General features: G+C 35.7%; 1 protein-coding gene across 1 annotated transcript in view; it reads right to left on the reverse strand.

Moving 5' to 3' along the window:
- LOC100758048 (transmembrane protease serine 11C) overlaps positions 1–24,942 on the reverse strand; it is a 46,291-nt gene that overhangs the window by 16,517 nt on the left and 4,832 nt on the right. Inside the window, exons 2-5 of the mRNA XM_027390700.1 lie at positions 22,904–23,019; positions 15,568–15,686; positions 4,668–4,735; positions 57–217 (exon numbers count right to left, since the gene is read on the reverse strand). Of these exons, the coding sequence (XP_027246501.1) occupies positions 57–217; positions 4,668–4,735; positions 15,568–15,686; positions 22,904–23,019 (464 nt within the window). The remainder of the gene's footprint in view (positions 1–56; positions 218–4,667; positions 4,736–15,567; positions 15,687–22,903; positions 23,020–24,942) is intronic.

Consider the following 24,942-nt stretch of genomic DNA (forward strand, 5'->3'; position numbering starts at 1 on the left):
AAACACCACATTCTGATTAAAAGATGAAAGTCATTCCATACCATAGATATTCTTACCTGAAAATTTAAATGAGGAAGGATCTATAAGTAATCCAGTTTGGCCTTTGAGCTTCTGATACAAAATGCTTTCAATGCTGTCCCAGAATTTTTCTATATTATTCTTATAACAGGCTTTAAATTTCAGGACAGCATGTATCACCACTTTCCCATTGGCTTTGCTGTAAAACATAAACAGACAGATGATAATTTCACAATGGAACCACTATCATTCTTAGTGTCTGGGGTGGGGAATTCGTAAAGATTTGACATATAGAATATACAATGATTGACATAATAGAATAGAACTATTTTGTTTTGTGAACTACAGAGTCCCAAAAGAGAGGAGACAACATTCTCTTTTTTTTCTTTTAAAATTTGAATTCGGAACAAGATTGTTTTACATGTCAATCCCAGTTCCCGCTCCCTCCCCTCCTTCCCTGCCACCCCCCAAATAACACCCTACCTATCCCATACCCTTTCTGCTCCCCAGGTAGTGTGAGGCCTTCCATAGGGGTCTTCAGAGTCTGTCATATCCTTTGGGATAGGGCTTAGGCCCACCCCTGTGTGTCTAAGCTCAGGGAGTATCCCTCTATGTGGAATGTGCTCCCAAAGTCCATTCCTATGCTAAGGATAAGTACTGTTCTACTACAAGAGGCCCCATAGATTTCTGAGGTCTCCTCACTGACACCCACATTCATGAGGTCTGGATCAGTCCCATGCTGGTATCCCAGCTATCAGTCTGGGGACCAAGAGCTCCCTTGTTCAGGTCAGTTCAGATCAGGTCAGGTTTCTGTGGATTTCACCAGCCTGGTCTGGACCCCTTTTCGAGGAGACAACATTCTATGGACATTATGAAAGAGGGTTTTTCTTTTTTGATACAGGGAAATTGAGTTTGAATTTTTTTATCTAGTGTCTGTCACTGTGATTATATAGCAAGTTGCTGTCATTTGCTTTTCCTGGCTCTCATCCTCAAATTAGGAAGATAATCGTATTTACCAGTTTTTTTTCAAAAACATTACAGACTGAGAGCTTCTTATTAATGAATATAGGATAATTTTGAATATCATAGTAGTGAGTGAAAATTATTTGTTAATATAAATGTATTATGAATCCAATATGAACTCATTAGAGTCCTAATAGAAAATAACATATGGAGAAACAGGTGAAAACGAATCATTTATTATCTTTTGTTTTGTTGTTTTCAGTGGAGTCACATCTTACAATAGTGAGCCATTGTCTATTTACCTGTTGGATATCAGGACTGAGTGTTACAAAGAGTGAATCACTTTACTTTCATCCTGAATTGAAGATGCAAATGTATAAACTATGTATTTTACACGGGAGTAAATGTAATTGACTCTAGAGAAGGCCTATTGTGTACAGCTTTCTATTTCTGTGCCTTACAATGTCTTCCTAGAACCTACCTACATTTATGCATCTGAAAATCAACAACCTGAAGCTCTATGTAACTTAGATCCCTATAACACCCTCTTTCAAACTTTCAGAACATGTGCATACAAAATGGAAACCATGCTCAAGATCCAGGATTCTATCAGTGGCTACAAACCTTACTTCCATTATTTTCTTCTGTTATATTTTAAATAAATCTGACTACTATGTTACTCCTTACTGGAGAATTAATTTTAATTTGTTATAGGCTTGATTAATCTTAATTTAAATTTGAGACTTAAATATATTCAGGCTAACTTCTGATTGTATTTATTTTAAATATAGCTAGAGAGAAAAGAAGAAAAATTTAAGTTTTTAGGCATTTATATAGTCTCACATATACCCAGCTAAATTTAATATAGTTTAAAAATGCTGGGCATTTTTGTGGATCATGAAGGTTTAGAAACTTTTTCTGGATTTTTGCATGATTATTCTCACAGTATGTGGAATTACTGCCATTTCAAGAATGGTTTTCCCTACATGAATGATTGATTAACTCATTTTGGATGCTGTCTCTTCTTTCCTGAGAACACCGTGACTTTAAGAATGCACCAGAATTAATTGATACCAAAGAATCATTTGAAATACAAAGTTTAGTTTTATGCTTTTGTGTATGTCTAAAACTGAGTTTTGTTTTCCACAGTGCAAAAAAGGCAAACTATTGTGTCTCCATGGATGTTAACAATATAGTTCCCATATAACATCATGCACAGGATTTTCTCAATATATTTTAATAGTGATATGATATTTAAGTAGCAAGGGACATATAATCAAATAGGGAGATGTGATGATATATTGTTTATAATCTCATAAAGTCACTGAAGATCAGAAAGCAAATCCAGCCACACTAGCCATCCATAGAGGTCGGGAAGGGTTGGTACACACCTTTAATCCCAGCACTCAGGAGACAGAAGCAGATGGATATCTGTGGGTTCAAGGCCACTCTGGGCTACAAGAGAGTGAATCAGTCTAAAAGAGAAACAGAGCTCATATCTTTAATCACACCACTAGAGAGGAATATAAAATAGGAGCAGGGCATTCACTCTCTAGCCACGTTGAAGACAGGATCCCCCTTCCAGCCTTGCTAAAGGTAAGAGTTCTCTGGTGGCTTGGTTGCTTTGCTTCTCTGATCTTCACCTTGAACCCCAATATCTATCTCTGGGTTTATATTATTTGTGTTACAGGGAGACTGTCTTACTTAAAGAATAATCATTAGCTTACTTCAGGGGTATCATTTCTAAGGCAGAGTTAAGTAACGGCCTCCTGGTTTTGCTCAGGCTTATGCTTCTAACACGTGATCACAGCGCGGCTCCCATCTGGGGTCCACCAAAAGTCTGTGGGGGGTTTTGTCTACATGATTGTGTTATGCTAGAATTTAGAAACTAAAGGTCCCCAGTATGAAGATTATCAGTTTTATATACTTTGGACCTTCATAGGCACTAATGATGCTTTAATTATGTAATTGGTTTCTCAGTTAGCAATGAGAGCATTAATTGTATTTCATTCTTACTGAAACTTCCTAATGACCAGAAGAGCTCACAGCAGTTTTTTTTGAAATGATGAAAAATTAATACATATTTAAAAACTTAATTATAATAGCTTTGTTCTAAGCTTATTGACAGAATATTTTGGATATTATTTCCTGTTGGGTTAAAAAAATCTAGTGAGGGCTACACAGAGAATCCCTGTCTCTAGTGAGGTAGGGATGCATAGGTGGCAAATAGTTTTTGAAGAACCGCTGTTAACTGGGTTCTGTTTCTTCATGGCAAAAAATTTGTCTCTTTCATCAGCTCTCCTTTCCAGGAACTCCCTAGTCAACAGAGGTGGGGCCCTACGGACATAACTCCCCACATGGTCAAATATGTGAACTCCTAACTGCTCAAGCTTCTTCCTGTGCATACCACCCCCCCCCCTGATTCTTTGTTCATTGTCAATATATGTATCGATATTTTGACTATGGATAGAATTGTGAAACTTGACTTCTGTAGGTTTCCCAAACTGTGAAGGAGGGAAACAAATATGCCCTATGCATGTATTTTGTGAATATTTAGAGTCTGTTGCATACTGCTAAACACGCAGTTCCTAGGTGTTTTCCCATCTATTATTTACCTATTTATTTTATCTATGTACTTCTTAATGAGAGAAGCTTTCAATATGTATCCCTGTCTGGCTTGGAAATTGTGACCTGCTCCTTTCCTCAGCTTCCTAGTCATGGGATTATAGGAATGTTCCATGATGCCACAACGGCTTTCGTCTATTGTTACCATGTTGGTCAGAGGACTAGAGTGGTAAGTGAATTTGATTTTCAAATCAAAATCCCTAAATCCATTTTTTATGTAAAGTATCTCTACATCAATATCGAATCCAGTTTTTAATCTGTTTACAAGCCCCCAAAGTAATTTCCCTAAATGAATCCAGACATTCTGCACATGTTCTCTTTATTTTAAATGTAAATTATTTTTTTATTCAATGTGTGTGCATGCACACATGCATATGTTAGCTTTCACATTATGTCAGAGTCTATATTAGGTCAGAGGACTGCTCTCTAGGTCACATCTCTCTGGGATCCTAGATTAGAACTTGGGTCACCAGGCTGTGCCTCAGTACTTCTACCCTATGAGTCAATGGCCCTCTCTTATTCATATTAAATAGTTTTAAGTATACTCACAATTTCATATTTGCCTTTTGACTTTGTATGCTCAAATAAAAACAGACCACTTAACCTTTACCAGATGCTCATAATTAGTTGGAATTCATGATTGTAGTTTAGTCAATTTACATTTTTACTGCTTTTAGATTTTTATGTATATAAATGTTTTTGCTTGCATGTATGTATGAATATTAATGATTTGTGTGCAGTACCCATGGAGGTCAGAAGAGGGGTCCCTGGAACTGGAGTTACAGATGGGTACTGAGCCACCATGTGAGTGCTGGGAACTGAACCTTGGTCCTCTCCAAGAGCAACAAGAGCTCTTAACTGCTGAGCCACTTCTTCAGCCCTGTAATCATTTCCTAAAAAAATGATAAGATGTTTCCTTTGTATATATGGAGCATGGGGATTTTTTACTACACTAAATACAATTTTATTTCAAACCTAAAGTTACACAAGACAGAAACACATTTTGTTGGAAAGCAATATAGGAGTAAAGGTCAAACTGTTGTTCACGCTGCTATGCATACCTTACTTGGACAGTGTGGGATTTGACGTACTGCTTTCTCAGTTTTGATCCATGAAATGTTTCATTCATCTATTAAAAAGAAAAGGGGTTAATGGCATGATTTTAGCTTTTTAAGAAAGTTTCTATCACATTAGAAAACTTGAAATACATCTAAACACAGAACAGTACAACAAACTATCATCCAGATTGACCTCACATGCCCCAAATGTATTGAATTTTACTTACTTATGAATCACTTATATTAAATTGTTCCTAATTTTCATAAAGTATATAATGTTCCTGTCTTCCAAAATTCATGAAGAGCAGCATAGTAAGTTATAATATTAATTTTGAAGTGGTAAATTCAAAGCACTAGAAGATATTATGATATTGTTTTCATTCTGTGTGCAAATTTTAATGAATATCAATGTAATAAAAGTTGGCAATATGCATAGAGATGTTTCTAAAGTGTGTGTGTGTGTGTGTGTGTGTGTGTGTGTGTGTGTGTGTGTATTTGTGTGTGTATATGTATGCAAGTGTGTATGTGTGCTATGGCAGACCTGAAATGCCTATATGGCAACCTACTTTTTTTTTCCTTTTTCAAATATATGTTGTTGATAGGCTTAAAGGGGGATAGTAGGGCATGGATATTATTAAAGGGGAAAGTGGGTGGGATACTTTAACTGGGGAGAGGGGAGGAAGGGTAATATGGAAAGAGAAGGAGGAGAGCAAACGACACTAACTATGTTTGAAAAATCCACAGGGAAACACATTATTTTATAAGTTTATTTAAACTTACATTCACATGGGGTGATAATGTGCCCCCACAAAAGCCCTAGATTCTCTAACAAAACCCTAGTCCCAGGCATGTGGAACCTTCTTTTGAGTTGTTAGTCAGGGGCTTCCAAGAGACTTTAAATTAAATAATATAGGCTATTGCGATTCCAATTGGTTGCCTCCCGGAAATTGAAGGTAAGCCCCTATTGCTGCAGACACCAGTCACTTTGGACACAGGACTTTTAAGAACCAAATTAGAACTGACCTGGAAGCCTCTTCTCTGAAGATTAACTCCCACAATATCTGAAGGTATTATACAAGCTGCCAAAGGAGTGAAGCAATCAATAGTCCTACCTAGCTTTATAGCCTAGGAAGCAGAGGCTAGTCTGCCAGAAGATCCCCAATGGTGCAATGTGTGGCAGTTATATCTCGGGGATGGGGATAGGGAAAGCCAACGGTTGTCTAGCTGGACTTTTGACCTGCTCAGTGTGAGGGAATTCATGCCTGCTACTGAATATGTTTCCAATTACCGATGGCTGGAGAGACCATAGACTCTAGAGGAAAAACTACTATTCCCATTTTCCTAAACTAATAAAATTTCTAATTATATTTTAAATACTTGTCCATAAATCAACATGTAAGTGTAGTTCTTAACCCTCATCAACAAAGCTTCTTTTTGCTGGAGATGGAGACTACTATAGGAACTCAACTGGTCAATATGTGGAGAATAAGTGACAGTGTGTGTGTGGGGTACCCAAGCCCCAGTTAATATATCTACACTATGAACCCTATACTAAGTCTTAGGGAAAAATCACAGAAGAAGGTGTGGAAAAATTTAAAAGCCAGGGGACCAGGATGCCTGTCCTGCAAGATAGTGACTTTTAGACTTAACAGGGAAGCTGTATTCATGAAATCTAAAAAATACGATTTCCTAAAAGAAGATGTGCATAATGACCATACAAGTCAACAGGAAAACATGGGTTGTGGAAACTTTTACAAGATCCCCATCCCTAGATGAAAACTTTCAGCCAATCCATTGCTTCTGAGAGAGAGAGAATCAGTTTTCTCTACAAATAAGAGACCAGATAAATTATCTAATCCCAAGTGGTGAGTCCTAATCACATGAACACATGAGGAACATTAAGTAGACATGATTTATTTATTTATTTATTTATTTATTTATTTATTTATCTATTTATTTGTGTGTGTGTGTGTGTGTGTGTGTGTGTGTGTGTGTGTGTGTGTGCATGCATGCAACAAAATTAAAGAAGAGATCTTGAATCTGACAGGGTATGGGGGACACAGGAAGTTAGGAGAAGTAGTAGAGAGGGCAGAAATTATATAAATACAGTATTCATGTGTGAAATTCTCAAAAATTAAAAGAATGCAAAGCTATACAGATATATCTCAAGAGAAATCTCAGCATATGGGAGGCAAGGGCAGTGAAACTCTGAGAGTTTGAGCCTAGCCTTATCCACAAAGTCAGTTACTAGCCTAGCCAGGGAAACATAATGAGACATTGTCTCAAAAATACTGAGTAGGTTAATTGAAAATTCTAATTTTTGTTTTTGAAATATGAATTATGATTTGAAATGCTAAATGGAGTAAACAACATATCAAATTATTAGTTACATTCTTGCACTACATTTACAGAGAGGTATTATGAAAAACTGTTTTTGATGGAGTGGAAGAAGGGTACTCAACTGAACTACTGGGGTAAATATGAGTTAATGTAACTTTTTGTATAGTTAAACGGCAGTATTTCTTAACATTATAATATATTAATTTTTATAAACCTTAGTCTAGAAACTTCTCAAATGTGAAAAAATGTAAGGATGAAGGCACATTTTTAAAAAAGATTTTATTTATTTATTATGTATACAATATTCTGCTTCTATGTATATCTGCACACCAGAAGAGGGCACCAGAAGATTTTATTTATTTATTATATATACAGTATTCTGCTTCCATGTATATCTGCACACCAGAAAAGGGCACCAGATCTCATAACGGATGGTTGTGAGCCACCATGTGGTTGCTGGGAATTGAACTCAGGACCTCTGGAAGAGCAGTCAGTGCTCTGAACCGCTGAGCCATCTCTCCAGCCCCCACATTTCTTTTTACAATGCCTATTTGTATTAGTCAAGGCCTGGATCCCACAAGGACCCACAAATATAGAAGCACTTGAAAACATAACGTTTTATGTGGTGGTTGGAAAGAAAATGGCCCCCAAAGGGAGTGACACTATTAAGAGGTGTGGCTTTGTTGTAGTAGGTGTTGTCTTGTTGGAGGAAATGTATCACTGTGTAGGTAGGCTTTGAGGTCTCATGTATGCTCAAGCCACACCCTGTGTCTCAGTTCACTTTCTGTTCCTTTGGACCAAGAGATAGAATTCTCCAGCATCATGTCTGCCTGAACACCTCCATACACACAGCAGCCATACTCTCTGCCATGATGATAATGGACTATACCTCTGAAACTGTAAGCTGCCACTTCATTTAAATATTTTAAGAGTTGCTGTGGTCATGGTTTCTCTTCACAGCAATAGAAAACCTATGGCACTGTATCTCTACTAAAGAATATTTCGAAATTGTTGAAAAGAATAATGGACCTTGTTTCCTCAATTAACTTTGAGGAAAGTCTGAGGATTACTGAGAAAAATAAACAGTTTAATGACACTGCACATAGTGAACCCATTTTGATGTAATACTGGAAAACAATGTTCATCTTTATATGTTTTGCATAGTCAAGAGTATAACAGGGAAGATATAGAATATCATGGTAAATACAGGTTATTGGAGATAGAGTTTGAAGATAGATGTGAAGAAAAATGGAAATTGTAAAAGATATGAGAGAGAGAGAGAAAGGGAGTCTGTATTTAAAATAGTTCCTTCATGGAAAAATTAGTTTTCTCCAATGGACTCTCACTGGGTATACAAACCACACTTTAAGGGAGTTTCCATGCCCAGTAGCAGCTGTCCAACACAAAACAAGTGATGTTATTTTTTGGGGGGGTTTATTTTTTGTCTCATAATGCTATTTTCTGAACATTTTAAATGTTAAAGGTCTTTTGCATGTATATAATGATTTTCAATTGTGTATTTTTTATGGGACTTCTCTTTATGTATGTGTGTCTTCTGCTTTTTCGTTGGTTCTCTCTGTTTGTTGTTTGGTCCTAGTCTCTCTTTTTCTGTGTATGTTTGTTACTTGCTTCTTTTCTAATAAGAGAGAGAGAAAAAAAGGATGTGGATTAGGTGGGTGAGAAGGTAGAAAGGATCTAGGAGAAGTGGGGGTGGGGAAACCAGGACCAGAATGTATTGTATCAAAAAATTCTATTTTCAATAAAAATTTTCATTTTGTGTGATTTCATTTTATTCCTATTTTCATTTAAGTTTTTTAAAAAAGACTTTTAGAAAAATTGTGCATATGTGTATGTCTCTGTGTTTGTGTCTTTGTAAATCAGAAGAAGTTGTCAGATCCCTGGATCTACCTGAAATGAGTGCTGGGAATTGAACCTGCATCCTCTGAGCACCAAGTGTTCTTAATGATCCATTTCTCCAGCTGCTCATATAAGATCTGTGACTTTGTCTTTTATTTTTTACTTCTTTATATAAGTATGTATAAAATTGAAAGTCTTTATTAATTTTAAAGACAGCAATGTGACTTCACTTTCTTTTTGAGAAGATCAGTTTAACTACGGTGTGAATGAATGATGAGGCTATCAGGATAAGAGCAAAGACAGAAGTTTAGAGGAAATAGCGGTAGAAATGATGATATTTAAGTAGAGAAGAGGATAAATTTAGATTATATTTTGGAGGTGAATTCAATGTGATGCTCTGATTTGTTGATTTTGAGTATTCAGTTGTTAGGGTTTTAGATTGGGCAACTGATTTTTCTTTTTTCTTTTCTTTTTTGCTATTTACTGAGACAGATAAGACTAAAAGAAGTCTAGATTTTGAGTTTGAAGGTCATCAAAACAGCTTTTAAATTGTCCAATTAGTGTGATAGTTCCTAGGGAATACATCCAGAGAATGGCAAAGATAGAAGTGATGAGAAGACATGGGAAAGGTGAGCTTGACACTGAATAGCTGTGGTTGAGTCACAATTTACATCTGTAGATAAAAACGAAGCAGCAAGTCCAAAGGGAAAATGTCTCGCTAACATGAAAAAATATTGGAAAGGATTGTTATAGAAGTCAGGAAAGAAAGAGTGTGCAGAAAGGAAGGAAAAATTATAAGAGGAAAGAACAGTGAGTTGGCAGCAGCAAGGTCTTTGGTGCTCTTCATTTAAGAGTCTAAAGGAGGTGGTGAGAGATCCCTGTTGGTTGAAACAGAGGTGATACAGGGAAACAGAAAACATGCTTGCCTATTCAGCAAAAGTCTGCTAAAGGAAACGTGAAAACAAACTAGAGAAGAAAATAGACTCAGAGAAAGGTTTTAAAGATATTGTGATATGTGATCTAGTTCATGAAGTATATGAAGACTACAAAATATTATTCTACATTCTAGGAGAGCAATGGTATTGCTGTGTCTTTTTTCCTTCTGGGAAAGGGAATCATAGGGGAAAGACAAAGCCACAAAGCTTAGATTCTCAGAATAATTTCAGTGTTAACTCATCTGTGCTCCAAAATAATTATATGGATTCTGGACATCTATTTTCCCCCTCTAAACAATTCATCTTTCTTTTCCTTTTGTAGCATTTCCACTTCAACTGTTTTTTCTTCTATTTCAGTGTTATTTGGATATGGTTAGTACTGTCTGGGACAATAAGATCTAGGGAACATACAGCTATAAAGACAAATAAAATTATATTATTTCTGAAGGTATTCTAACGCAAAGTCACCATGATGGGGATATTAGGATTAACAGTTTAGAATTAATAACAATAGGTTCATGATAGTTTGGGTTATTCATCTTAAGAAAGCTGTTTTTTTAATGTATTAAACTGTAATATTCCTTCAAGTAATATGTCTATCAAGTTGTTTGGATATTTTGAGTATCCAGCAATATCAGAAACAGTAAAATTTTCATCCATTCTTTTCTACTGGTGCATATTATAGCCTTTCCTTTTTTCCTATTAAATTAATATGAGGTCAAACATTATGATTGATTTTGTTTTATTTATTTTTTATAACATCTTATTTTCATTGAGATAATGAAGTACATTAATGATTTAACTAACCGTATAATATTTATTTACTTAGGTAAGGGTTCATATAGCCCACGATGGCCTCAAACTTGCTAAGGAACTGTGGCTACTGTGATTCTATTGCTTCTACCTGTAAATTCTGTTAAGTGTGACAAATGGATTGTGATAATGGAAAGTCTTGAAAAAATCCTGAGGACAGACTTCTAAATGAAAAATTGTTATCACTATAATATTAACATCACATTTATGGGTGATAAATAGATTATTTATTTATTAAGCCAGGCAAGGTGACTCATGCCTGTAATCTTATTCTCTACTTAAATATCATCATCTCTCCTGCTATTTCCTCTAAACTTCTGTCTTTGCTCTTATCCTGATAGCCTCATAATTCATTCACACTGTAGTTAAAATGTACCCTAACATAACTCTGGAAGACTGAGACAGGAGGATTTCTATGGATTCAAGGCAGGCCTAGGCTACAGAATGAGAGCTTGTCTCAAAAATAACCAAACCAAGAAGAAAAAAACAAAGGAAAAAAATAAAGACTTAAATGTGACAATCAAGACTTTTTCTTAAAAAAAAAACCTACATTTGGAATTTACCAAGGCCCGAATATATGGTTATATTAAGATACTATGTAAAAGAACAACAGGCTATCCTTTGAAAAAAATCTGAGTAAAGTCAAAGTTCTAAATTAGATTAACAAATAGTTAATCTCTATTCCTTTTTTAAAAACAATTTTTATTGAAGATTTTATTTTGAAATTATATGTATGTGTGTCTCTGTGTGGGTATCTGCCTGTGAATGCATGTGCTCATGGAGGCTGGAGGCATCACATCCCCTGGAGCTGGAGTTATAGTTTCCTCATGATGTGTATCCTGGGAACTGAACTCAGGTTCTTAGCAAGAGCTATATGTTCTCTTAACCACTGAGCCACCTCTCTAGGTAGACTCTATTCTTTTCTCAACAATTTCTCATTTTTTAAATACCAAGTTTTAAAGTAGCATTAGTGTATTTTTATGATTATTTTCTTACAAAAATTTCTTCATCCTTATCAGCTCACAAAATATAGAAAATAATTTATTGGTCTTATCTTGTTATAAAGGATTGCAAGATATATATTTCTAAGTGAGAAATGCTGTCACACAAAGGAGATATAGTACATATCAGGTAGTTTGGCATTCCCAAAGTGAAGTGAAAGTTGGGAAGTTGGGGCTACTATCTCTTCTTTATTTTACAGTGATTCCAGAGGCTGAAGTTATCCTGAGCATTTAGATATGTGTGTGTGTGTGTGTGTGTGTGTGTGTGTGTGTGTGTGTGTGTGTGTGTGTGTGTGTGTGTATTTTTCTAGTTGTAGAAAGGAATACTATCATGGTAGCAATTTTAATGTTGTCTTCTGTGATGGATTGCTTTATTAATTTGACAGAACCTAGAATCACTTGGGAAGAATAGTCTCAATAAGATGTTGTCTATATTGTGTTAACCTGTGGGCTTATCTATACGGGATTGCCTTGATCACAGTAGCTGATGTGAGAAGACCTAGTCCACTGTGGGTGACATTATTTTCTAGGACCAGGGATCCTGAATTATGTGGGAATGGAGTTATCAAGCTGAGCAGAGGCAAACAAGTGACATACAGGTAGTCATTTTTTTCTGCTCTTGACTCTGGATGTGATGTAACCAGCCTCTTCAGGCTCCTGTCAGGGTAACTCCTCTCAATGAGAGACTATAACCTGGAATTTGTAAATTGAAATGAATTCTTTCTTCTCTAAGTTGCTTTTGGTCAGAAAATTTTATCACAACAGAAATGAAACTAGAAAACCTTCAAACCCCTTAACATATAAATAATAATGCTTAAATTCTTGATAAATTTTGCCCTATCTTAGTTCTATTGTGGCTAGAATCCTAATAGAGAATTGTTTACGTTTAATGTATAAGATAAATACTAAGTTTTAAAAGTAGACAATATAGTAATACTTGAATTCATGATTTTTTGGATTTTATACTATTTTTTTCTGGTACATTTTGAGGGTCATAGAACTGAATGAATGCTAACATAATTTTTACTCAAATTATAACATTTTCTGTCCTATATTAAACTGAACAAAACAAACTACTGTTATTTACTTTATTATTTTTTTTAAATGGCATATTTTTAAATCTGATAAAACCTATAGAGAACCTGTTATCTGGTAGACTGCATCAAAGAGGTGTATGTCTAAAGGGGCACAAGCTCCTAGCATGCTCTGGTTATGTTAGGGTACATTTTATTTGATGAATGCCCTGGTCGTATGCCTAACTAATATGACCCTTACTTTTGAATACTCTAGTAAGTGGTTTAATGTATAAGATTAGCTGACTGGCTTATATGGGCGCCTTGACTATCTATAAACCCAATGCATTTATGTGATGAAAATCATATTGTATTGTATCATATTGCATATGGATTATTTACCTGGTCATATTCACTTCATACAATTTTGTAGTATTTTGGTAGCCTTTAAATAAAGGACAAAAAATCAAGCAGTTTGACTTTGGCAACTCAATCTCTTAGTGTCTCAGTTTCTTCATATGACATAGGGACATTATGAGGATTAAATATTGTTACATAAGTACTTACACTGGAAATTAATAAATCTAATATATTAATAAGATCTTGTGCCATTTTTAATTGTTCTTAGAATTTGTTTTCACTTTGTTGGATTTCATACCTGTTGAAGAGGTTAAAATAGTGTAGGAAGGTATAGAGATTTCTTGAGCTGCCCATTAGAAAACCACATAAAATATGAACTGTGAGAATGTTATCTATCAAGACCTTTCTCCAATAGTTTATGATAAAGCAGGATTTCTCTTGATCCAAAGGAAAAAATTTTCTTCTTAGGGTGATTCATCCAACGAATTATATATTGGTAATCAGAATTATACAGTCTACAGGAATTATTGTACTGACTGTGAGGTTTGTCTAGTGATTTGTATTAGGTACATGTTATTATCACAGTGTTATGCTTATGAATGCTGTTAATAATAGTAACGAATGAAGCATTATTATATTCAGTGAAAATAGAAAGAAAGCAAATGTAAAAATAAGGCATTGCACAGCATATATCTGGTATATGTATTGGAAACTAGCCATGGAGTTGTTAAATACACCTGAAGGAGGATGCCAATGTCATTGCTTAAAAGGAAAGGATGATACAATATTAGTTATACCAGTTGTTCTAGAGCAGTTGTTCTCAACCTGTGTGTCAGTCCCTTTTTGTGTCAAAAGATCTTTTCACAGGGGTCACTTGTTAGATACCCTGCATATCAGATATTTACACTACAATTCATAACAGTAGCAAGATTAGTTATGAAATAGCAATGAAAATGATTTTATGATTAGAGATCAAAAAACATGAGGAACTATGTTAAAGGATCACAGCACTAGAAGACTGAAAACCACTATGCTAGGGCTAATTGATATGAATGTATTGGTCTGAAGTTAGAACTTGTTTAGGATGATTTTATTAGAAACTCAATATTGGCATGAATGTCACGGAAGTAATCAAGGCCCTCTTTACAAGATGAAACCCATACCTGGCATTATTGTTGGACCAAGAACCTATGACTAGACAGATCATAAATCCTAGAAAACTTACTACTACTATTATTCTGCTAAATGAATATATTAAATGGACTTTTAATGACTTGTCATTATACCCATAGATTAAGGCTATCTTTTTTAAAGACTGACAAAATAATGGAACTTTGGCTTATATCACATTTCATCTTTTGTGATGTCTGAAACACTTTATTATGTTAGCATTTGTGATCTAATGTCCACATAAAGAAGTTGAATCAAAGGAGAATTAAGGAAATAAAGTCATACAGATAGTAAAGCACTAACTTTGGAATTGAATAAGGCCTCTAAGTCCATTTCTTTCTCTCTTTCTGTATTTTATTCTTTTCATTACTAGTATTCACCACATAAAATGATTGGCTTTATTATATTTTCATATAGGCATATTATATATTTTGCTTGTTTTCCCCTGTACCTCATTCATATTCTTGTCTTCTTTCTACCTGTCTACTGGGCTCCTTCCTCTTCCAATATGTTCCATTGTACTTTGATGTTCTACAAACATGTTTTTAGAGTCTAGGTTTCACATAAGAAAGAAAAAAAGCAGTAACTGTCCCCCTAAGTCTGGCATGTTTCACTGAAGGCTTTTTCTTATCCATTGTACTATATTGCTTTGTTTCCTGTTTTTCCTAAAGCTAGCAGCTGACTTTTCTACCTCCATTTTCTGATTCTTTCCATGATGGTAAAAACACACCAGGACTTTCGGGGCTCTGACTTATTAAAAACTTGTGCATAGTGGGGTGCCATCAAAGAAATACAAGCTTTTGTCAGATGAAGGAGGTCTGTCTGCAATGTCCTATCAGGGGATTCTAGCAGAAATGGAGGATGAATGATGCTATCAATCCTCTTGACACTGTCAGTCTGGTTAATTTAGTTACTTTAATTAATTGTAGTAGTGTCTATGATAACAGTAGGCTCTCACCCAACAAGGTCAGACTTTTGGTTGAATCTTTAACCTGGTAAATGAGTAGAAAGCCCATTCCTAAGCAAGAGATTTACAACCTTTCCTCAACAGTGAGGACATTGTTGAGGAAAGACAAAGTGGTCTTTATTTTGGTCATATTGTCTTTCAGATTGGCTAGGCTTCTTCCGCAAAAGACTGGTTAATTTTTGAACCAGAGGCAGCACTGTTTAAGTTATGAATCTTAGAGATCAAGCATGTATTACTCATACAATTGATTAATTCATTAGAACTATTGACTCTCTTTCATGTGCCCCTTTCCTCGGGGTATTTTGAAACTGCATATTTCCATGTGCAAGTTTTCAGAGGATGTTCTGAAAGGGCTGATTCATTTTATCTACAACTAGGTATTGGTTTGAAATTGTTTTGAACTTGGAAGGTGACTTTTAGGAATGCATAGAAAATCATTCAACTTACCAAAGACACTATCTTTTTATTTAAGTCCATATATTCCTCAGAATATGGCTTTGCAAATTTGCTGTCGTAGTCAATGTTGTTAACCTTAAAGCTGATATGGTAGTAGAAAGGTGGCTTTCCTGAGGAGACAAAAGGAAAACAGTTTTTCCATTGTGCACAACCACTTTCATTCTGAAAAGTCATGTACTCATAAAATGTCAGGTTATGTGACATCTAAAACTCTTAATGCCCACAGCTTGGGAAAATTGCTTGGGTGGGAGGAATGCTAAATTACAACCTTTCACCAAAATGTATTCAAGATTTTTTAATGTAAACTTTTAATATGCCAGTTTTCAAGTTTGAGCAATGTGTTATGAAACAAAATTACATTAAAATATAGTAATTATCTTGGTCTTTGTGTTTGCCGTACTTTACATTTCTGAAAATCAGTTAAATCAGTTAAATCATAGGATTTCTTACTCACAGAATACCTAAGAAATTAAACAGAATAAGGGAGGAAAAGAAATGTCATTACTTGAAAGTCCTGCACATTTAGTAAACTGAACAAAGAAATGAAATGTGTGATTTTAGACAGGCATAGGGATGAAATAAGTCAGGAATGAGGTTGACCAGAACCACTCAAATTCCTCTAACAGAAAAACAAAAACTTCTCTTCTTAAATTTTGAGGTCACTTTGTATGCTTCTAGTCTGTATAGTACGAGGAAGAGTATACAAGAAGGGTGATGGGGGAAGTACTTCTGTGTGTATCATATTGATTGTTGAATAAAGCTCTGTTTGGTCAAGGAAACAGCAAGTTAGACAGGACTAGGAGTCAAAGAGGATTCCAGGAAATGTAGTAGAGAAATGATGTTCCAGGCAGGAAGTGACATAGCAAGGAGACTCATATTTAAGAGAGGAGAAACAGGAAGTGTCCTTTTCCCCTTCCTCCTCCATGTGAGCCACTGGCAAGAGAGGGTGCCAGCGAAAGGCATCCTCTATAAGATAAGTCTTATAAAATATACAGGTTTATGATAATTAAGACTGAGTTAACAGATGAGGAATCCTAGTCATTGGCCAAGCAGCATTTGTACCTAATACAAGTGTCTCTGCATTAATTGGGGCCCTAACTCAGGTGGGCAGCTGGCATAGAGTGCACACGTGGCGGTGGGGCTCAGCAGCTTTTGGCGAAAGATTTACCATAACAGGAGGGAAAGTGAGGAGAGATTAAAAACAGAAGAAAAAAGTAAAACAGTGAAGTATATTGTACAGTGTTTTGAGAAAATTCTTCATGTCAGTGTTTGCAACTAATTATTTGATGTAGTTTGCCATGTCTTTCACAAATAAAGAAATGAAAAGTAAGATAAGATAGTACTTTGTGTGTGTGTGTGTGTGTGTGTGTGTGTGTGTGTGTGTGTGTGTGTGTGTGTATGCGTGTGTTGTGCTCATGTGTGGATATATTTGGAGGCCATATGTTGGTGTTGAATCTGCCTCTTTCTGCTCCCCAGCACTGTGGTTACAAATGTGCTTTGTTAGGAGTAGCTCTGTATGTGGGTCCTAGGATACTGATTTAAGCCTTCATGCTTACACAGCAAGCTCACCATGCCATCTCCATAGCCCAACATTTTGTTTGTTTTAGATTAAGTTAATAAAGATGGCAATTCAATTAATCAATCAATCAATTATCTATCTATCTATCTATCTATCTATCTATCTATCTATCTATCTATCTATCTATCTATCTATCTATCCAGATGCTCTTATAGCCTTTCAGTTTAATGGAAATCATAACACATTTTTGGAGGACAATTTGGTAATATCACCAATACCTTGACATATTCTCAGATTTCATTCTGATTCCTCCTTTCATTTATATTCTCAGTATAATGAGTTCCACATAAATCTATACATAAAAATTGACTATTTCAAACAATGTTTAAAAATTAGGCATAGCCTAAGAGCAAGAAATTAACCAAATAAGCTGCTTATATAATAAATAATTCTTGTTTGTAAAATTTAACACATATTTGATTAGTGAAATACACATGAAAATAAATGAAAAAAGATAAGAGGTTGGCTAGTATGTTACATTGTTCTTACTAGAAAATTATTTGTACTTTTTATTAAAAAACCTCTTAGATTTATTTTACTTTATTTGTATGAGTGTTCTGCCTGCATGTATGTCTGTGCACCACATTCATGCTTGTTGTCCATAGAGGTCAGAAGAGGGCATGGGATCCTCTGGAATTGGAATTATGATTGTTTATTAGTCACCATATGGGTGCTGGGAATACAGCCTAGGTTCTCTGCAAGAATGAGTGCTCATAAACGATGAAGCATTTACCACCCCAGTTTCTATTTTTAAATGTTTTTCTGTATTTTTATTTCCATCAACAAATATTATTACATTAATTAGAAAAATAATTTGAAGAAAACTTTAGTACATTGTGTGTGTGTGTGTGTGTGTGTGTGTGTGTGTGTGTGTGTGTGTGTGTGTTAGTGGGAGTGTGTGCCATGAAACTCGTGTGGAGATCAGAGGGCAACTTGTGGGAGTCACGCCTCTCCTTCCACCATGTGAATCTTGGGAATTGAAATCAGGTAGTCAGGTTGGCAGCAACTGCCCTCAACTATGGACCTTACTGGTCCATAAAAATAATGTTAAAAGAAAAACTGTCTCTGCAATTACTTTTTTCAGTTGCTGGTTTTCTAATATTTTCTCCATTACATTAAAGTTTTGATATCTGTTTTTAAATATTGTATATACTATTTCCTTGTCACAGGCTTTATTTAGAATAATTCCAATAAAATAGATTTTTCTCATTACATATTTATTTGCACAAATCCCATATAGCTTATCTTTAGAAATGTAAAAGTTTTGTTATCAGATTGTGAATCTAGGCACTACAGAGTACAGCCTTTTGTAGCTCTTTATCCTGTTAGGTCACTTAGTTCTGACTCAAAAAGAATAGAAGTGAATTGAATGTTTTCATTTGCACTTATAGGAATTAACAGATGTCATAATAAAGGGCTAGCTTCAGTCTCTCAAATATAATCCAGACCACAAACAGAAAAAAGAACGAGGGCATAAGATCTGTTTTAGGTGAGATTTTCACTCATCACAGAATCATTAGAACAAGTATGATTAGTAAAACCCAAATAACTCTCTTCTTTACATTTAAAAATTATTTGAGATGGTGCACACCTTTAATCCCAGCTCTCAGGAGGCAGAGGCAATCAGATCTTAGTGAATTCAAGGCCAGCCTGGTCTGTTACACAGAGAAACCTTGCCTCGAATAAACAAACAAAAAATGAGATAACCTGTATTTACTTTCAAAGAAATGGATATTTAGGCTGACTACCTAGAAAAAAGTTGTCATATAAGAAATGCTAGTTTTCATTTGCACTAATCCTTTCATTTTATCTTTGAACTGGTGCATGTATATGTGGGCTTTAATTAACCCATAAACACTATACCCATTCTTATGCATAGATTCACAGCTGAATGCCATACATGTGACTTATTTTGGCTGCATTAATCTTAGAAGTTGATCTATCTTCAATTTCTTCAGCTTGGGTTTCAACTTCTGCTGCCTACTTTTCAGACTTGTCATTTCTTACTGCTTTCTCTCAGATGGGCCACTGAAGAGTTTACAGTGCCCCTTATATAATGCATTTCCCTGCTTGACTTCAAAGATGTACTCTGGGAAGAAAAAACTCACATATTTCTAATTTTGGCTCATGGATATAGAGTAAAATTCTGAAGTAAATTAAAAAGATATTGAGAAGGCCCTCTTTGCCTGTACTCTTACATTTTTACTTTCATTTACTATTCCCTGAAACTAAAGTAGCTATTTGTGGAGGGGTGGGAAAGAGTGAAGAGTTTCCACTTATGATTAGTATAAATATTTTGCATATATACTGAAATAGAGGTGATAAAAAGATTAGTGAGAAAGCTTAACTTTATCCAAGCACCAACCATGTGCCATTTATTGACATTCTCCTCTTTTCCTAGGGTAATACAGTCTCTTATTATTATTTTTTTCTGAGCAGATGCTAATCTAAAAACTGTGATTTTCAGCCTTTGTTATAGATAAGATTTATGCTGTTGCATTGTGAAAAAATAAACGAAATGAAAAATGCCTTTGGAAGTTCTGAGATGTTCTCTTACTGAGAAAAAGTACTCTTGTTTTTCTGGTCTCCCTATGGGATGGCTGGAATGCAGACATAATAGCTTTAACTAGTTTAACTAGATGACTTGGATGTTGAGATGATGTTGGTAAAGCAGGACACGTATGGCAGAGCAACATGGCTAAAGGAGTCTGTATTCTTAGTACCTTGTAATGATATAGTGAACTTGGTCACCATTTCTGACCCTCCAAATGTCCTACTCTTGTATGTTTGTCTTCTTTGAGGTCAGCTATTCTCAAACTTGGCTGCCCACCAGAAATACACAGAGAACTTTGGACAGGTACAGGTTCTCCTACAGATAAAACATCCTTCCTGTAGTATACAGATTTTTTTTGTAGTCATAAGACTACAGAAATATAACTTAATTTACCTTTAATTGACATAATAATTATAACACCAAGGCAAGGACCATTGTGGAACAGAGGATAGAAGGATCATGGAAGAGCCAGAGGTTAGAGAGAATTGGGATAAAACAGTGGTTTCTGTGTATGCCAGGGTCATGACACTCATGAACTTATACCAGCTGGGAGTTGGAATAAAATGAAATTTTATTATTATTCCAGCATTCCAGCATGGAAAAGCTGGGACTCATGAACTCCCACCCAAGCTTAAGGCTTCTGGAGGAGGGAGAGTCAGTTTGCCTTAAGGATAAGTCTTTTGAGAGGTCACATATGCTCCAGTGCATGGCCCCATATCTATGAGAATATGGGCAGCACAAATTGGAAGTAGTGGGCTTTAAAAAAAATTAAGCCTCCAGGTGGTGGTGCCCCACACCTTTAATCCCTGCACTCAGGAGGCAGATGCAGGCAGGTATCTGTGAGTTCAAGGCCAGCCTGGTCTACAGAGCAAGTTCCAGGACAGACTCCAAAGATACCTGTCATAACAAACAGAAAACAAACAAACAAAAAATTAGCCATGAAGTTAAAAGGGATTTGGGGATAGGTAGCAGATCTGGGAGAAGTTAGGGGGAGGCAAAGAGGTGAACATAGATCAAAATATATTGTATGTGTGTGTATAAAATTCTAAAAAAAAATAGGAAAATGTTATATTGAGGCAAAAGTGACAGTTGTAAAGCTTGGTCTATCTGTGGACTCCTCAGTGGGAGCAGGACCTGTTCCTGATGCTTTGGCAGGCTTTTGGGAACCTACTCCTCATACTGGGTTACTTTACCAAGCCTTAATATGAGGGGAGGAGCTTAGTCCTATTTCAACTGTCACACAAATGTAGATGGCCTAGGTTGGTCCCATGAGGACTCCTTAGCTGTTAGTGTCTGTGAGCTCTTATGAGCCCAGGTTAGTTGTCTCTGTGGGTTCCCTTGTGATGACCTTAACTATTCTCATATATTGCCTACATTACTTTTTCCTCAAAATTTTATTTTATTGAATTAAGTTTTTTCACTTATTTTACAAACTGACCACAGTTTCCCCTCATTTCTCTCTTCTAGTTCTCCCTCCCCATCTACTCCTCCTCTGCCTGCATTCAGAAAGGGGCAGACCTCCCATGGGTTTGAACAAAGTATAACACATCAAATTGAAGTAGGAAAGAGCTCCTCCTGCTGCATCAAGGCTGAGTGAAGTAATCCAGCATAGGGAACAGGTTGCCAAAAGCCAGCTAAGCTCTAGGGGACAGGTCCTTATTGCCTACATTACTTATAAAAATTTCCTCATGTAAAAAATATAGATGATGGGGGAGGTCCTTCTGTGTATATGTTTGTCTTATTGGTTGATAAATGAAGCACTGTTAGCCAATAGGGAAGCAAATTAGGTGGGACTAGGAGAGAAGGAGGATTCTGGGAAATGTAGTAAAGAGAAGGGTTGCCATGTGATCCTGGGGAAGAGAGGACACATGCCGCTGGCGTCCTCGATTAGATAAGTCTTTATAAAATATATAGATTAGTAGTTATGGTTGGTAATTAAGACTGGGTTAGCAAATAAGAAATCCTAGTCATTGGCCAGCAGCATTGTAACTAATATTAATGTGTGTTATTTTGGGGTGCTAACGTAGTGGCAGAACTCAGGCAGCTGGCGGAAAGAGTTATCATTACACACAGATACTGATTTTTCCTCACTCATATGTGGAAGCTATAAAAATTGGTCATATAAAATCAGGGAAAAGAATAGTGGTCAGTAGGAAGTGCTGAGAAAGGGAAAACAAAGCACGTGTCGTATGACAAGTGCTAAGTTCAGTCAGACGGGAGAAATAAATTCTAGTGTCCTATTTTCATTAAAATGAGTATATTTTATGATCATATGTTTTACAAAGAACTAGAAGAAAATAAATTGATGATTATAAACACAAAGAAATGGTATAATTTAAGCAGATGGGCATGGTAATTGCCTTGAATGCTAAACATTATGTGCATATATCAAATTACACACTGTATCTCAATATGCACAATAAAATATTTTAATGATAAAAGAATATCTTCATGCTTAAAATGATCAGAAGAAGACACAGAAAACTTGACACAATGCTATACTTACAAAAAAACTCAGTGATCTCATATTTTTTCCTATTTTATTCAAAAATATTGAAAATTTATAGATATATTTTCCTTCACTGTTCAATATTAGAGAAGAATCTACACTTAAGGTAGGATTTTATGGATAGGAAAAATTCTACTCCAAAACACAGGCTTTGGAGTAGAAAATCCTATTTCTTTAGTAAGATATCTCAAGTCCTTAACTTTAATATTCATTGGTTAGCTCATAGATTGTTTCTTTATAGAGTTACTAAGTTCAACAAATAGGGACTCTGTCTACTTTCTTCATTAATGTAGTCTCAATCTCCAAATATTTCCAAAAACAAAACACAACAAAATAATACCACATATCTAGTTTTACAGATAAAACTAGATAAAAGTCACTTGAGGACAAAGTCTGAGGACAAAGTTTTGGTGTGAATAGTCACAATTTTAACTGTAATGATAGTGCTGTGACTCATATGTCAAAACTCATAAAATATATGTCACATGTGCAATTTTTTATATATTTGTTGTTACTCAATAAAGTCTTAAATGTTACTATAGTCAATGTTAATGACCTTGAGGGTAAAAATGAATAACAAGCAAACAAAAAGTTAGGTTTCCTTTCTGTATTCAAATTTCTTTGTTTTCCAATGTAGTGAAAACAAACCGATGTGACTGAAAAGATAAGCATAATGAGTACTTACCACAGGCGACAAAATAGGCAATCAGTCCAATTACTACTGCAGCAACCACTGTCATTAGGATGACTAGGGTAATCTTTCCACACCTTGTGAGTTTCATTTTTGTTTTGCACTCTGTTCTGAGTAAAAGGACAGAAAGGTGTCAGTAAGATCCTGATTTGGGATCTTGAAAATGCATATGAATTTAGTTTTAAGTGTAATCCTGTGCTATTTTACATTAATGATACATTCAGAAGACTGATAAGTTTGAAAACAGAGTAGAATTAGTGGATATCCTATTGGGGAATGTTTATTTTTATGTATGGTAATACAAAAATCAATATTCATTTATTCCTTCCAAGAATATTTGTAATTAGTTTTCTTTGTCAGGCACTAATGTAGGAACAGTCACTTGTGTCCTTATGGAGTTTATAAACTACTGAGTATAGATAGAAAGTACAAAAATAAGTGTAATCTATAACTGGCTACAAAATATTAAATGCTATAGGAAAATTAGTACTAGGAAGATCATGTATGGGTTTTTGTGTTAGCCACAGCTGTGATAAACTGCTATTAAGTAGAGTGGTCAGGGTAGACCCAGGCAGGTAAAATGTGAGCATAGTTAACACAGGTAAGGGAGGTATGCATCCTGACAAATGGACATCTGGAAAACTTAGACAAAGACAATGACTCAAGGAAGACCCAGGGGTTAGGATAAGCTTGCTAGGTAGTGTGGCTGGAGTAGTAGATGAGGGGAGGGGAGTATAGTAGGAGCATTAAGGGGAGGCATTAAGGCTTAGATTTCCTGAGCCTCAAGATAATGATTTTGTTTTTTTCTCAGGAAAATAGCAGCATTAAGCAGCTTTAAGTGGATTGTGATGACTTGACCTAATGTCTTATGGGACACCTTTGGATGCTGTGAAGAAGAAGCTGTAGAGAGCAAGTAGAAGGAGAGGGACAGGACAGAAAATATGACAATAACTGAAACAGAAGATGATGTTGGCTAAGACAGGGGGAATAAAAGGTGAATTTTGTATATATTTTACATTTAATGGTGAAATAGATATCCTGATGAAAAGATGGGGTGTAAGAGAGGAATTGAGGATGTGTTCTAGGTATTTACTTGGAGCATGTAAAAGATTGTGTTGTCATCATGTAAGATGAAAAGGTCTTTTTTTTATGCAACAGTATTGTTGTTAGGGATGTTCAGCAGGTATCCACAAGGCAATGGGGTCAGATATACGAGTGTGAAATTTGGGAAAGGAGTGTGAGCTTGTCATGTTAGTTTGCCATCTCTGAGCACCTAGATTAGAGTCTGGCAGTGGATGTCAATACCAAGGGAGTCAGGGTAGGCAGAGAAAACCAAGATAGGATCACCTGTGTGGCCTTTTGTTAGAATATTAGAGAGAAAGAAGACCTGGCAGAGGATATATGCCAAAGGAAACAACCAGTGAAGGGTGGGAAAGCTGGGCAAAGTGGATTCTTGAGGCCAGAGGAAGTGAATCAAGGACAAGGAACAAGCTAAACTGTGCTTGAAGGTAGCTCAGGTAGACGAGAGAATGAGGATGTGAGTCATAGATGAGCACCATAAAGGTGATTTTCATAGAAAGCTGCAAGAATAACAGAGTTTAGGAGACAATGGAACTAGTGGAAAGAGAAACTTGACCACTGTTTTTTATTTCAGAGAGTATGCTGAAAAGATGAGTGAAGAAAAGGCACTATACCAGGGGAGGAAGTAGCATAATGATTTTTAAAAACTTTGAATGCTCATAAAAAAGAGACTAATTGGACATATGGCCACATTCCTATTTCATAAACTCAGATCTATTTATGTTTTAATAATAATACTTCATGTTTTTATGTAGTTTTTTCAAGTAGTTCGCCTAGGCAGTTTGTATTTCATCTAAAAAATAAGAGTACTTTTCTGACTGGGCCTTGGTGGCACACACATTTAATCCCAGCATATGGGAGACAGAGGCAGGTGGATCTCTGTGAGTTCAAGGCTGTCATAGTCTACAGAGCTGGTTCCAGGATAGGCTCCAAAGCAATACAGAGAAACCCTG

The sequence above is a fragment of the Cricetulus griseus genome (genome assembly GCF_003668045.3).
Source record: "Cricetulus griseus strain 17A/GY chromosome 1 unlocalized genomic scaffold, alternate assembly CriGri-PICRH-1.0 chr1_1, whole genome shotgun sequence".
Taxonomy (NCBI): domain Eukaryota; kingdom Metazoa; phylum Chordata; class Mammalia; order Rodentia; family Cricetidae; genus Cricetulus; species Cricetulus griseus.